This window comes from Pseudophryne corroboree, chromosome 3, assembly GCF_028390025.1.
Source record: "Pseudophryne corroboree isolate aPseCor3 chromosome 3, aPseCor3.hap2, whole genome shotgun sequence".
In the NCBI taxonomy this organism is placed as follows: domain Eukaryota; kingdom Metazoa; phylum Chordata; class Amphibia; order Anura; family Myobatrachidae; genus Pseudophryne; species Pseudophryne corroboree.
This window is the reverse complement of record NC_086446.1, coordinates 53,825,753-53,839,721: the sequence shown is the minus strand read 5'-3', so window position 1 is coordinate 53,839,721 and position 13,969 is coordinate 53,825,753. Positions and strand designations below refer to the sequence as shown.

The 13,969-nt window shown below is 41.4% G+C and overlaps 1 protein-coding gene across 1 annotated transcript in view; it reads left to right on the top strand.

Moving 5' to 3' along the window:
- LOC135057153 (NACHT, LRR and PYD domains-containing protein 3-like) overlaps positions 1 to 13,969 on the top strand; it is a 318,674-nt gene that overhangs the window by 188,031 nt on the left and 116,674 nt on the right. Inside the window, exon 8 of the mRNA XM_063963052.1 lies at positions 11,153 to 11,323. Coding sequence (XP_063819122.1) covers positions 11,153 to 11,323 — 171 coding nt within the window. The remainder of the gene's footprint in view (positions 1 to 11,152; positions 11,324 to 13,969) is intronic.

The window sequence follows — 13,969 nt, the reverse complement described above, 5'->3', positions numbered from 1 at the left end:
GTGTTATATTGCTGGATTGTACATCACCTGCCATTACTATGCTTATATGTGTTATATTGCTGGATTGTACATCACCTACCATTACTATGCTTATATGTGTTATATTGCTGGATTATATATCACCTGCCATTACTATGCTTATATGTGTTATATTGCTGGATTGTACATCACCTACCATTACTATGCTTATATGTGTTATATTGCTGGATTGTACATCACCTGTCATTACTATGCTTATATGTGTTATATTGCTGGATTGTACATCACCTGTCATTACTATGCTTATATGTGTTATATTGCTGGATTGTACATCACCTGCCATTACTATGCTTATATGTGTTATATTGCTGGATTGTACATCACCTGCCATTACTATGCTTATATGTGTTATATTGCTGGATTGTATATCACCTGCCATTACTATGCTTATATGTGTTATATTACTGGATTGTACATCACCTACCATTACTATGCTTATATGTGTTATATTGCTGGATTGTACATCACCTGCCATTACTATACTTATATGTGTTATATTGCTGGATTGTATATCATCTGCCATTACTATGCTTATATGTGTTATATTGCTGGATTATACATCACCTACCATTACTATGCTTATATGTGTTATATTGCTGGATTGTGCTCCATGGTTCGACAACAGTGTTAGTGAGCTCAAGAAAAGGGGGCGTAGACTGGAAAGACGATGGAGGAAGACTAACCTAGTGGATGACAAAATAAAACTAATAAAGCATAACGAAGAATATCAATCGACAATCACTCGTAAGAAAGCACAGTTCCTGTCAAATGAGATCACAGCAGCAAACAATAGGCCAGCTCAACTTTTCCGCACAGTGGAGATGCTTTGCAAGCCAGCATGCCTGCAGACTGATGAGACCCTCTCCCAGGCAAGATGCAACGAGTTTGCAAACTTCTTTGCAGATAAAATATCCACCATCCGGGCTGGAATCTCCACAGTGCCATCAAAGGAGTGCCAAACTACAAAGCCCGCCAATATAAGCTACCTGCCTTCATGGACCAGCTTTGATCCAGTGGATGTAAAGGACACTGCTGAAATTGCTCGGATTTTGCGTCCCACCACCTGTGATCTGGACCCAGCCTTAACCAAGCTTCTAATAGGTTGTATGGATATAATTGGTCCTGTCTTTACAAAAATTGTTCAATGCTCTTTGCAGACAGGCATTTTTCCTGGACCCCTAAAGGAAGCAATTGTTAGACCGCTTCTTAAAAAACCTAATTTAGATCCCGACTGCATGACCAACTACAGACCGGTATCAAACCTTCCTTTCCTAGGAAAGGTTATTGAGAAAGTCGTTGCAAATCAACTGGAAACCCGCCTGACAACCCATGATATTTATGATCCATTTCAATCAGGATTCAGGAGAAGACATAGCACTGAAACAGCCCTGGTGTGTGTGTTAAATGATCTTCTGATGGCAAAAGACAGAGGTGACTGTTCAATATTAATCCTTCTGGATCTCTCGGCAGCATTTGATACCGTGGACCATGGGCTTCTGATTGAGCGACTGATACATTTCTGTGGTCTGGATGGCACAGTCCTAAGATGGTTCAAATCATTTCTCACAGGCAGGTCACAGAGAGTATCATCTGGATTATACTCATCACCACCAGTGTCATTGCCATGTGGTGTCCCACAAGGTTCTATACTATCCCCCATGCTTTTTGCAGTATACATGCTCCCATTGGGCGAAATAATCAGGCGCCATGGCCTGGTCTACCACTGCTATGCAGATGATACACAACTGTACTTGTCCTTTGCTCCGGGCACTGATAACCCAATAGCAACCCTTAATGGCTGTCTAGCTGAACTACAGGAGTGGATGAGCGCCAGCTGGCTGCGACTGAACCCGGATAAAACAGAGGTCCTTATGATACGACCGCAACATCAAAGGACAAGACTGCAGCATAGCCAACCAACTGGACTTACACTCGGGGATTCAGAATTACAGACCAGTGATCGTGTGCGGAATCTTGGCGTTGTCCTGGATGGTGGCTTGACACTTAAACATCAGATATCAGCCACAATCAAATCCTCATTCTTTCACCTGAGGAACATAGCCAGAATCAAGCACTTAATTCCCTCAGATGATATGCCAAAAGTCATACATGCATTTGTATCATCTCGTTTAGACTACTGTAATGCCCTCTACCTTGGTCTCCCAGCAAAAGAATTGCAGCGCTTACAGCTGGTGCAAAACACAGCTGCCAGGCTATTAACCAACCAGCCCCGTTCTAGCCACATAACACCCATCCTCTACTCCCTTCACTGGCTGCCTGTACGATGGCGAATCATCTTCAAGATTGGCTTACTGAGTTTCAAAGCATTACATGACCAAGGCCCAAGGTACCTCAAACAGCTTCTGACCCCATACTGGCCCACTCGATTACTGCGATCTGTAGATGAAGGACTTTTAGCAGTACCTAGAATCTACCGTAATTCATCTGGGGGTCGAGCTTTTAGTCATGCGGCTCCGACTCTATGGAACTCACTTCCCCGCACAGTGCGAGAGGCCCCAACTATAGAATCCTTCAAAAGTAGACTCAAGACTTTTCTGTTTACTCAAGCATTCCCATAATTGTCCCTTTTAGTATCTTCATGCTTCTGTATTTTATGAAAATGTACTTCATTATTTTCTGTACTATATTATGCTATGTATCTGTTAAGCGCCTTGAGTCCTATGGGAGAAAGAGCGCTATATAAATAAAATTATTATTATTATTATTATTATCCTCTGCCATTACTATGCTTATATGTGTTATATTGCTGGATTGTATATCACCTGCCATTACTATGCTTATATGTGTTATATTGCTGGATTGTACATCACCTACCATTACTATGCTTATATGTGTTATATTGCTGGATTGTACATCACCTGCCATTACTATACTTATATGTGTTATATTGCTGGATTGTACATCACCTGCCATTACTATGCTTATATGTGTTATATTGCTGGATTGTACATCACCTGCCATTACTATGCTTATATGTGTTATGTTGCTGGATTGTAAATCACCTACCATTACTATGCTTATATGTGTTATATTGCTGGATTGTATATCACCTGCCATTACTATGCTTATATGTGTTATATTGCTGGATTGTACATCACCTACCATTACTATGCTTATATGTGTTATATTGCTGGACTGTACATCACCTGCCATTACTATGCTTATATGTGTTATATTGCTGGACTGGACATCACCTACCATTACTATACTTATATGTGTTATATTGCTGGATTGTACATCACCTACCATAACTATGCTTATATGTGTTATATTGCTGGATTGTACATCACCTACCATTACTATGCTTATATGTGTTATGTTGCTGGATTGTACATCCTCTGCCATTACTGTGCTTATATGTGTTATATTGCTGGATTGTACATCACCTGCCATTACTATGCTTATATGTGTTATATTGCTGGATTAAACATCCCTGCCATTACTATGCTTATATGTGTCATATTGCTAGATTGTACATCACCTGCCATTACTATGCTTATATGTGTTATAGATAGATAAGTATAAGCCAGCTTAATTATTGTATAAGTGATATTGCTTGTCTTCTATTTTTTATTTTTGCTGCTTTTTCTTTGAGTGTAACAGGGAGTTAGACCTTGCAAACAATATGGGAGGGGCTGTGATTGAGGACCTCACTCAGTGCATGTCGTGCAAGATGTATGCACACCTGGAGCTACCGGCCCAGTGTGAATACATCTGCACGAGGTGTGTGCGAACTGTTGCCCTGGAAGCCCAGGTAACTGATCTAGAGCAAACGGTTACGCGACTGAGGGGGATTCACAATCTCGAGCGTTGTTTAGACAGAACGGTGGAGGAGTTGCGGGAGGGGTCACTGGTAGAAGAGGATGATGATCAGGTAGCCAGTTGGGTCACAGTTAGAAGGAAGAATAAGAGGGGGAGGCATGACATCTCCGAACTATCAAACCCGAACAAATTTGCCCGATTGGACGAGGAATCGGAGGATGATAGCGAAGAAATGACGGTGCCGGAGGAGACTGCTCCCTCTAGCATCCAGAGGTGCGGTCCCTCTGGCGCGGTTGGGATAAAAGATAGAGAGGTACCTAGTCAAATGGTGGTGGTAGGGGATTCTATCATCAGGAAGGCAGATAGGGCAATCTGCTACCGGGACCATGATCGCCGTACAGTCTGTTGTCTCCCGGGTGCTCGGGTACGGCACATCGCGGACCGGGTAGATAGATTGTTGGGAGGGGCTGGCAAAGACCCGGCGGTCTTGGTGCACGTTGGCACCAATGACAAAGTTAGCGGAAGGTGGGATGTCCTTAAGAAAGACTATAGGGACTTAGGAAAGAAACTGAAGGCAAGGACATCTAAGGTAATATTCTCGGAATTATTACCCGTGCCACGCGCTAGTCCAGGGAGGCAGGGGGAGATTAGGGAGGTAAATGTGTGGCTTAGGGATTGGTGCAGGAAAGAGGGGTTTGTGTTCCTGGAACACTGGGCGGACTTCTCAGTCAGACGCCATCTCTTTTGTCGTGACGGATTGCACCTGACTGAGGAGGGGGCAGCGGTGCTGGGGGGAAGGATGGTTAGAAGGTTGGAGGAGATTTTAAACTAGGAGCCTGGGGGGAGGGTTTAGCTAAAAACTACGGGTCATGCAGTGAGAATAGTGGGGATGGCGGTAGTAAACAAAATGGGGGAGAAGTTGGGGGGAGGGTAAGAGCAGGCAGTAAGGTTATTAACATGGGTACTAAAAGGGATTTTACCAAAGCACTAACCAATGACGATTACAGGTCATCCTTGCCACATAAGGTGAAAGATGTCCCTAATGCAAGGGAAAATACTTATCTTAGTTGTATGTATGTAAACGCCAGAAGCATTACTGGTAAAAAGGGTGAACTAGAAATACTTGCAGCAAGCAAACAGTATGATATTATAGGCATTACTGAAACTTGGTGGGATGAATCTCATGATTGGACAGTCAATCTAGAGGGCTATACACTGTTTAGGAGAGACAGACTAAATAAAAAGGGTGGAGGGGTGTGTCTGTACGTAAAGCCGTTTTTAAAACCTAATATATGGGAAGATACTCAGGAGGGGACTGTAGACACTGTTGAGACACTATGGCCCTCATTCTGAGTTGATCGCAGCAGCAAGAAAGTTAGCAATTGGGCAAAACCATGAGCACTGCAGGGGAGGCAGATATAACATGTGCAGAGAGAGTTAGATTTGGGTGGGTTATTTTGTTTCTGTGCAGGGTAAATACTGGCTGCTTTATTTTTACACTGCAAATTAGATTGCAGATTGAACACACCCCACCCAAATCTAACTCTCTCTACACATGTTATATCTACCCCTCCTGCAGTGCACATGGTTTTGCCCAATTGCTAACTTTCTTGCTGCTGCGATCAACTCAGAATGAGGGCCTATGGGTAGAAATTGCATGCGGGGAAAAAGGAACAAAAAAGTTAGTATTGGGTGTATGCTATAGGCCGCCTGGTATCAGCGCATCTGATGATGAATTGTTACTAAAGCAAATTGAAAAAGCAGCAGGAGTAGGAGACATAGTAGTGATGGGAGATTTTAACTATCCAGAGATAAACTGGAAAAACGATTCATGTGATACTGCTAGGGGCAATATGTTTTTAAACACACTAAATGATAACTACCTAGTCCAACTAATTGAGGAACCAACTAGGTACAATGCAATCTTAGACCTGGTATTAACAAACAATCAGGATTTGGTATCGGGTATTATAGTAGGGGAACCCATAGGAAACAGCGACCATAATATGGTCACATTCAATATCAGTTTCTACAAACAGCCCTATACTGGCTCAACTAGGACTTTAAATTTTAGCAAAGCAAATTTTAAAATGATGAGGGTATTTTTCAGGGATATTGAATGGGAAGGTTTGTTTTTAGGAAAAAATACTACGGAGAAATGGGAGGTACTAAAATTCCTGCTAGCTAAAAATACACTCAAATATATTCCTATGAGTAGCAAAAAAGGGAATAAAAATCATAAACCGATGTGGCTTAACAAAAAGATTAAGGAACTTATGGGCAAGAAAAGGCGAGCATTTAAAAAATACAAATCTGACGGGGAAGCAGAGTCATTTCAGCACTATAAGGAATGTAACAAAAATTGCAAAAAGGAAATAAGAGCGGCTAAAGTAGAAACTGAAAAACTAGTAGCAAAGGAAAGCAAAGCAAATCCCAAAAAATTATTTAAATACATCAATAGCAAGAGATTAAAAAAGGAGAGTATAGGCCCTTTGAAGGACACGTTGGGAGTCTTAAGCAAAAATGATAATGACATAGCGAACACACTAAATTAGTTTTTTTCAACAGTATTCACTAGAGAGGACCCAATTCAGGGACTGACACACAATCTCAATAAGGACAATATCACACTGATAGGTACTTATTTAAGCGAGGAAGTAGTCTGTCACCGATTAAAACATTTAAAGATTAATAAATCACCAGGGCCCGATGGTATTCATCCAAGGGTTCTAATGGAGCTTCACTCTGTACTGGCAAAACCGCTATCTCTGATCTTTGAGGATTCAGTTATATCAGGTATGGTTCCCAAAGACTGCCGTATAGCGGAAGTAGTGCCTATATTCAAAAAGGGAAGTAAAGCTGAACCAGGTAATTATAGACCAGTTAGTCTTACATCTATAGTGGGGAAAGTATTGGAAGGTATTCTAAGAGATAGTATTCAGAAGTTCCTTGAAACCAATAAGGTCATTAAAAGGAATCAACATGGGTTTATGAAGGACAGATCCTGTCAAACCAACTTACTTGGCTTTTATGAAACAGTAAGCGCAAACCTAGATCAGGGTAAAGACGTGGATGTAATCTTTTTAGACTTTGCCAAAGCGTTTGATACTGTACCACACATGAGACTTATATACAAGCTACAAGAATCAGGGATAGGAAGCACAATATGCACTTGGGTCAAAAACTGGTTAGATAATAGGAAGCAGCGTGTTGTGGTTAATGGATATTTTTCAACTTGGACTGAAGTACTAAGTGGTGTGCCGCAAGGCTCAGTATTAGGACCGCTATTGTTCAATATTTTCATTAACGACCTAACAGAAGGTCTAGAGAGCATGGTGTCAATTTTTGCAGATGATACCAAATTGTGTAAGGCTATAAATACAGAGGAGGATGCCGAGTCTCTTCAGAACGACTTAGTTAAATTAGAAGCATGGGCAGCCAAATGGAGAATGCGCTTCAACACAGACAAGTGTAAGGTAATGCACTGTGGTAACAAGAACAAAAATTACACCTACCTACTAAATGGGGTAAAACTAGGGGATTCTGTACTGGAAAAGGACTTAGGTGTCCTCATAGATAGCAAGCTAAGCAGTAGTACCCAAAGTAGGACTGCAGCAAAGAAGGCTAATAAGATACTAGCATGCATAAAACGGGGTATTGATGCTAGGGACGAGAGTATTATACTCCCATTATATAAATCACTTGTGAGGCCACACCTTGAATACTGTGTACAGTTCTGGGCACCGTACTACAAAAAGGATATCCTGGAGCTTGAAAAGGTACAAAGGAGGGCGACCAAACTAATTAAGGGCATGGAGACGATGGAATACAAGGAAAGGCTTGAAAGACTAGGCATGTTTACATTGGAAAAGCGGAGACTAAGAGGGGATATGATCAACATCTACAAATATATAAGGGGACAATACTCAGAGCTTGCGCGGGACCTGTTTTTGGTTAGATCAACACAGAGGACTCGTGGACACTCGCTCAGGTTAGAGGAGAGGAGATTCCGCACAATACGGCGTAAAGGCTTTTTCACGGTAAGGACAATACGTGTTTGGAATTCCCTGCCCGAGGGAGTTGTAATGGCGGAATCTGTCAACACCTTTAAGAATGGGTTAGATAAATTCCTATTGGATAAGGATATCCAGGGGTATGGTGCATAGTCATGCATCATAGTTACTATTTAGTCAAATCATCATGCAGAGGACACCACAAATAGGTTGAACTCGATGGACAATTGTATTTTTTCAACCTCAGATACTATGTTACTATGTTACTATATTGCTGGATTGTACATCACCTGCCATTACTATGCTTATATGTGTTATATTGCTGGATTGTACATCACCTGTCATTACTATGCTTATATGTGTTATATTGCTGGATTGCACATCACCTGCCATTACTATGCTTAGATGTGTTATATTGCTGGATTGTACATCACCAGCCATTACTATGCTTATATGTGTTATATTGCTGGATTGTACATCCTCTGCCATTACTATACTTATATGTGTTATATTGCTGGATTGTACATCACCTGCCATTACTATGCTTATATGTGTTATATTGCTGGATTGTACATCACCTGCCATTACTATGCTTATATGTGTTATATTGCTGGATTTTATGTCACCTGCCATTACTGTGCTTATATGTGTTATATTGCTGGATTGTACATCACCTGCCATTACTATGGTTATATGTGTTATGTTGCTGGATTGTACATCCTCTGCCATTACTATGCTTATATGTGTTATATTGCTGGACTGTTCATCCCTTGCCATTACTATGCTTATATGCATTATATTGCTGGATTGTACATCCCCTGCCATTACTATGCTTATATAGATGGAGACTTGCTCACTTATGCTGTCTATGGCGTAAGTTGTGAACATGGAGTTGCAGTGTGCCTTGGCGCAAGTTGGCGCATCTAGTTGTAGGAAGGCGCACAGAGCTTAGAAAGGCATGTGTAATACTAGTGATCATCCACCAGATGTCGCTTTTTAAAATCACCACTGCGCATGCGTGAGGTGTCCAATAAAATACTATAGTGCAAGAATCACCATTGCTCATGTGCGAGGTCTCCATTGAAATACACTATCGAGCAAGAACTACTTTACTATACAGTACTTTATGTAAAGTAGACATTTTTCTCAGAAAATGCTATTGCATAGGTTATGCATATACTGTACAGTATATGGGCACTGCTGTACGTGCGTCCCATTATGCTATTTAAAACACAGGGGCTATGGGGATAGATAAGTGAGCTTTGGGCAACGTACATACCAGTCCAGACTCTATCACCGAGCAGGTTATCATTGAAGCCCACATCTATAGAGCGAGTGACAGCATAGGTTTTCAATGTATCAGGGCAATGCTGTATATGCGTCACATTGCGCTATTTAAAACAAATAGGGGCTATGGGCATACGCAAGCTCTGTCTGGTCAATGTACTTTAGCAGGCCAGACTCGAGCACCGAGCTGGTTACCATAATGGCTGCCAAGAGTGAACCAGGGCTTCATAGAAGCCCACATCTATGGAGTGAGCGATGGCATAGGTTTTGCATGTTTAAAGGCAATGCTGTATATGCGTCTCATTACACTATCCCACTGGTTTTGCTTATGCTGTATTGGCTACGGGACTTGGACGCTCACATAACCATAACGCCAGTGGACCATTGCTTTAACATGTTAGTTTGCATCTATATGCACTATTTTTATTTAGTGATTTGTCTACAGGACTTGGACGCTCACATATCCCTAACGTCAATGGACCATTGCTTTAACGTGTTAGTTTGTGTCTGTATAATTTATTGATTAATTGATTTATTTTTGGGTCTCAACAGAGAATGGATATTTTTTACAGCATCTCTGAAGCCCAGCATTCACAAAGTACTCTAGGCTGGCTACCTACTCCGCTGGTTAACCCCCACCTCTCTCCTCCCGCTTCCATTTGAGACTGCTCATTTCACAGACAGGGAGGCCAGCTTACAGTCAATAAATTGACAACACAATATGTAAATTTATGGCTGATACTATAGTCACTTTGGTTGGGGAAAGGGACTAGAGAGGCCCTGAGTGAATGTACATTAAACAGTACTGTAAGTGCTTATACTGTATAAAGTACAGTACTGTGCTACAGATTTTGTGTGGCAGACGCTCGGACAGTTGGTTATGGAAACTGGACTTTTCTTGTGTGCATAAATCTATTGAATGTAAGGTTCTTAAACGTATGAATATTAAAAAAATTAAATAATTCATAAAGTGTCTAGAATTTTTTTTTTGCACTTTGGGAATTGAACCCGGGAGTATGAGCATGGGGCGCGGCACACCTCACCGCTTGGCCACAACACCTGCTGATAGAGACATAAGCTTGTGTAAATGTAAGCAGTGATCCCTTCCCATTGGTTTTGCTTATGCTGTATTAGCCACGGGACATGGACTCTTGCATAACCCTAACGCCAATGGACCATTGCTTTAACACATTAGTTTGCATCTATATACACTATTTTTATTTATTTATTTGTTTATGGGACTTGAATGCTCACATATCCCTAACATCAATGGACCATTGCTTTAACACATTAGTTTGCGTATGTATACACTATTTTTATTTATTGATTTTTTTATTTTTATTTTTTTGATCGACTCTCTCTGTTTGACCATTGGTCTGTGTGTACAGTATAAAATTACAGTTGTCACTGGCCATTTGGCAGAGCTTGTATATCAATCCGCCACTATTCACTCTACAGTACTGGAGCATTACCCACCCAGTGGTGAAAATGTGTATTGCATGCTGTTTATGTTGTCGTGCCTCAACACGCCTGCCCGTGCAACAAATCAACAACCTGAGCTATAGCTAAGGCGCGACTAATCCACCGTTTAGGAGGAGTAACTGCAACGATGTGGGAGGCTCCATCTGTATATGTTTAATTGCTGGATTGTATATCACCTGCCATTACTATACTTATATGTGTTATATTACTGGATTGTACATTACCTGCTATTACTATGCATATCTGTTTTATATTGGTGGATTGATTAATGTAAGAAAGTGCTTCCTTAATTAGATATTTGAATGATAATAAAGGTGCCTGAACCTCATGGAAAGTCATTTGGCCACATCAATATTCAGTAACCCAATAATAACATTCTCATGACATAGGCTCATGACATAGTCATATACACCAATAGCTGACATAGGTGAATCCACTGGATCCAAAGTTTTGTTATTTATTTTCAAATTTAATTTGAGCTTATAGTACTGCTTGGTGGCTTGTGACAATTAGAAATAACCTAATGTAGATCCCTCATCTCTCATCAGGTTACGGAGCTGTGGTCTGACCTCCTCCTGCTGTGATGATCTCCGCTCTGTTATTACTACAAACTGCTCTCTGACCAGACTGGAGCTGACACAGAATGTTCTGGAGGACTCTGGAATAAAGATTCTGTGTGAGGGACTGAGGCACCCGGCCTGTACCCTGAAATATATCATGTAAGATCTGCCTGACTGTTAATATAACTGTTCTCTCAGTACAAGGCATAGACCACACAGGGCACAAACAGGCAAATACAGTAGCTACAGTAATAGAGTTTCTCTTATGTTATCTGAGTATAATTTTTGGAGGAAAATTATTATATCAATTAGTACCATCCAGCCATTGCTTTGCTTTAATACAATTTTTTTTCTTCATAAGAACAAGTATTTGGCATGAGTTATTAGCCTATTGTCACTAGTTATATAAAAATATTCTGGACATTTCCTCTCATGAGCTGTTTGGAGACACTGATAGAAAAATTAGACAGATGTCTGATGACACTCTAATTGTTTGTACTTATTTTTTATATAGAAAAGTAAATGCATTTGTAGAGCCACACACATGGAAACCCCAGCACAATCTCCACTGTGTGATGTCACATCTTGCCCAATGTCGCAAGCTTTGTATGGTTGATCGTCTTCTAGCTGGACTTCATCAGGACTTCATCAAAACACCTGATGAAGTCCCGCTATAAGCAATTTAATGGTGAAACATGTTGAGAGGATTCTAACTGATTCCATATCCTGAGGCTAAAATTTAGATAAGCTGTTTATGATCTTTTTGTCTGTACGGGCATATATATATATATATATATATATATATATATATATATAGAAACAGAAAGTTCAGCACTCACCAAAATAAGCTCACTTATCCTCACAACATCAATGAATAAATGATGGGGGTTTAGTTAGTGAATTGACCAATGCACGGAAGCCTGCAAACCGCTCGCCACGGTTCCCCTTCTTCATGCAGGTCCTACACTATCACAAAATCATAAAATTTAAAACCTGGCAACTGCATCACATAATATAACTGCAAATATGCCCACTTGGTATATATATATATATATGAGACCCTGATGCATCTAGCCCCCCAGGGTACAGAATATAGGGGGTAATTCCGAGTTGCAAAACCATGTGCACTGCAGGGTTGGGGGGGGGGGGGGGGGGGGGCAGATATTACATTTGCATAGAGAGTTAGATTTGGGTGAGTTATTTTGTTTATGTGCAGGGTAAATACTGGCTGCTTTATTTTTACACTGCAATTTAGATTTCAGTTTGAACACACCCCACCCAAATGTAACTCTCTCTGCAAGTGTTATATCTGCCACACCTGCAGTGCAAATGGTTTTGCCCAACTGCTAACAGAATTTGCTGCTGCGATCAACTCAGAATTATCCCCATAGTGATAGCAATATGTGTGATACAGGAGATGAAATCCACACAACAGCTACAGGCACACTCAGTCACAGGTACAATGCAGAAGTTATTACATATAAACAATAAAACTGCACTGGACTAATAAAACTACATATAAATATGTATGAATATAGATATAACCATGCACAGTAAATACAGGATGTAAATATTCAGGTAGCAGTACACTTGTTCTTAACTAACACTGTCTAAAACGACATGTAGAATACTTAAGTGCCTGTAAAATGCACAGCGCTGATGGGACAGGCGGCTTTACAGAGAAGACAGAGCCCTACAGTCCCGGAGATCAGCCCAGCTCGTAGTGAAGTTGGTGCCAAAATCTCTGTCAGGAAATGAGGGAGAGAGAAAAGCAGCTACAGGGCGGGAACACCAGTAGTAGATGGCGCCTGGAGCTGGGGGAGGGGCTACAGGTCAGCGCCTTATGCCCTATGCTGGTCTTCCCCACCGGGTACTGTGGAGCCTATTGTAAATGGATTTTAGTTAATCCGACCTGTACTCCCTACCCTGGTGGATATAGTGGGGTTCCCTGTGCAGTACAGTATTCACGCAAGTGGTGCGGTCCATCTCCTGGGACCGCGACCGGACCGCGATTTACCGGCGGGTCCCACCTTATCTCCTCCCTGATGTGCAGCCACGCAATCCTGAGGGCGTCAGCGGTGGTGTGCCTGATAACCAGTGCACCTCCTCTGCAAGTACCCACTGCTGGGGAGGTTGATGAAGCCATAGCACAGAATGTCAGAATGACATCCACAGTGCTGCAGCCCTTAAAGTCTTCTTAAAAGCTCTTTTCATGGCTGCCTAGCACAGCCCCACCTGTTAGTGAACTTTCAAACTGAGCTCCAGTGCCTGGAGGCAGGGCTATAGAGGAGGCAGTGCAATGCATCCTGGGAACAGTCAAAGCTTTAGCCTGTTGGTGCCTCGGATCAAGATCCAACTCTACATTCCGGTGTATTCCTTGTGGAATCCCAGTGTACCCCGCTGCAGAAATACAGATAAAATTTTGAAGAGTTCATTCTATATGCATTCTCTTATACATACAGCTGTTCAAGGGTTGAAACCTTGGCAACACCCACTACTTATATATATAAGTTGTAACACTGTAGGGGAACCGGATCCCGTTTCTTGGGGCAGCAGGTAGCAGCTGAGAAATCATACAAGTCCAGCTTTTATGGTGCAACTGGCCACAACCAGTTTTATTAAACAGAAAATAAAACAAACATCAAAAGAAAATACCTTGCCTGTCCGGCACTAACTAAACACAAGACGTTCCTGTCTCTAAACAAAAACACAGAGTTTTTCAGTCAACACTGAATGGCTCACTTGTGTAAGGAAGCGTATTTCTCTCACAGAGATCCTGCAGTCTGTACACACTAATCAGGCTAG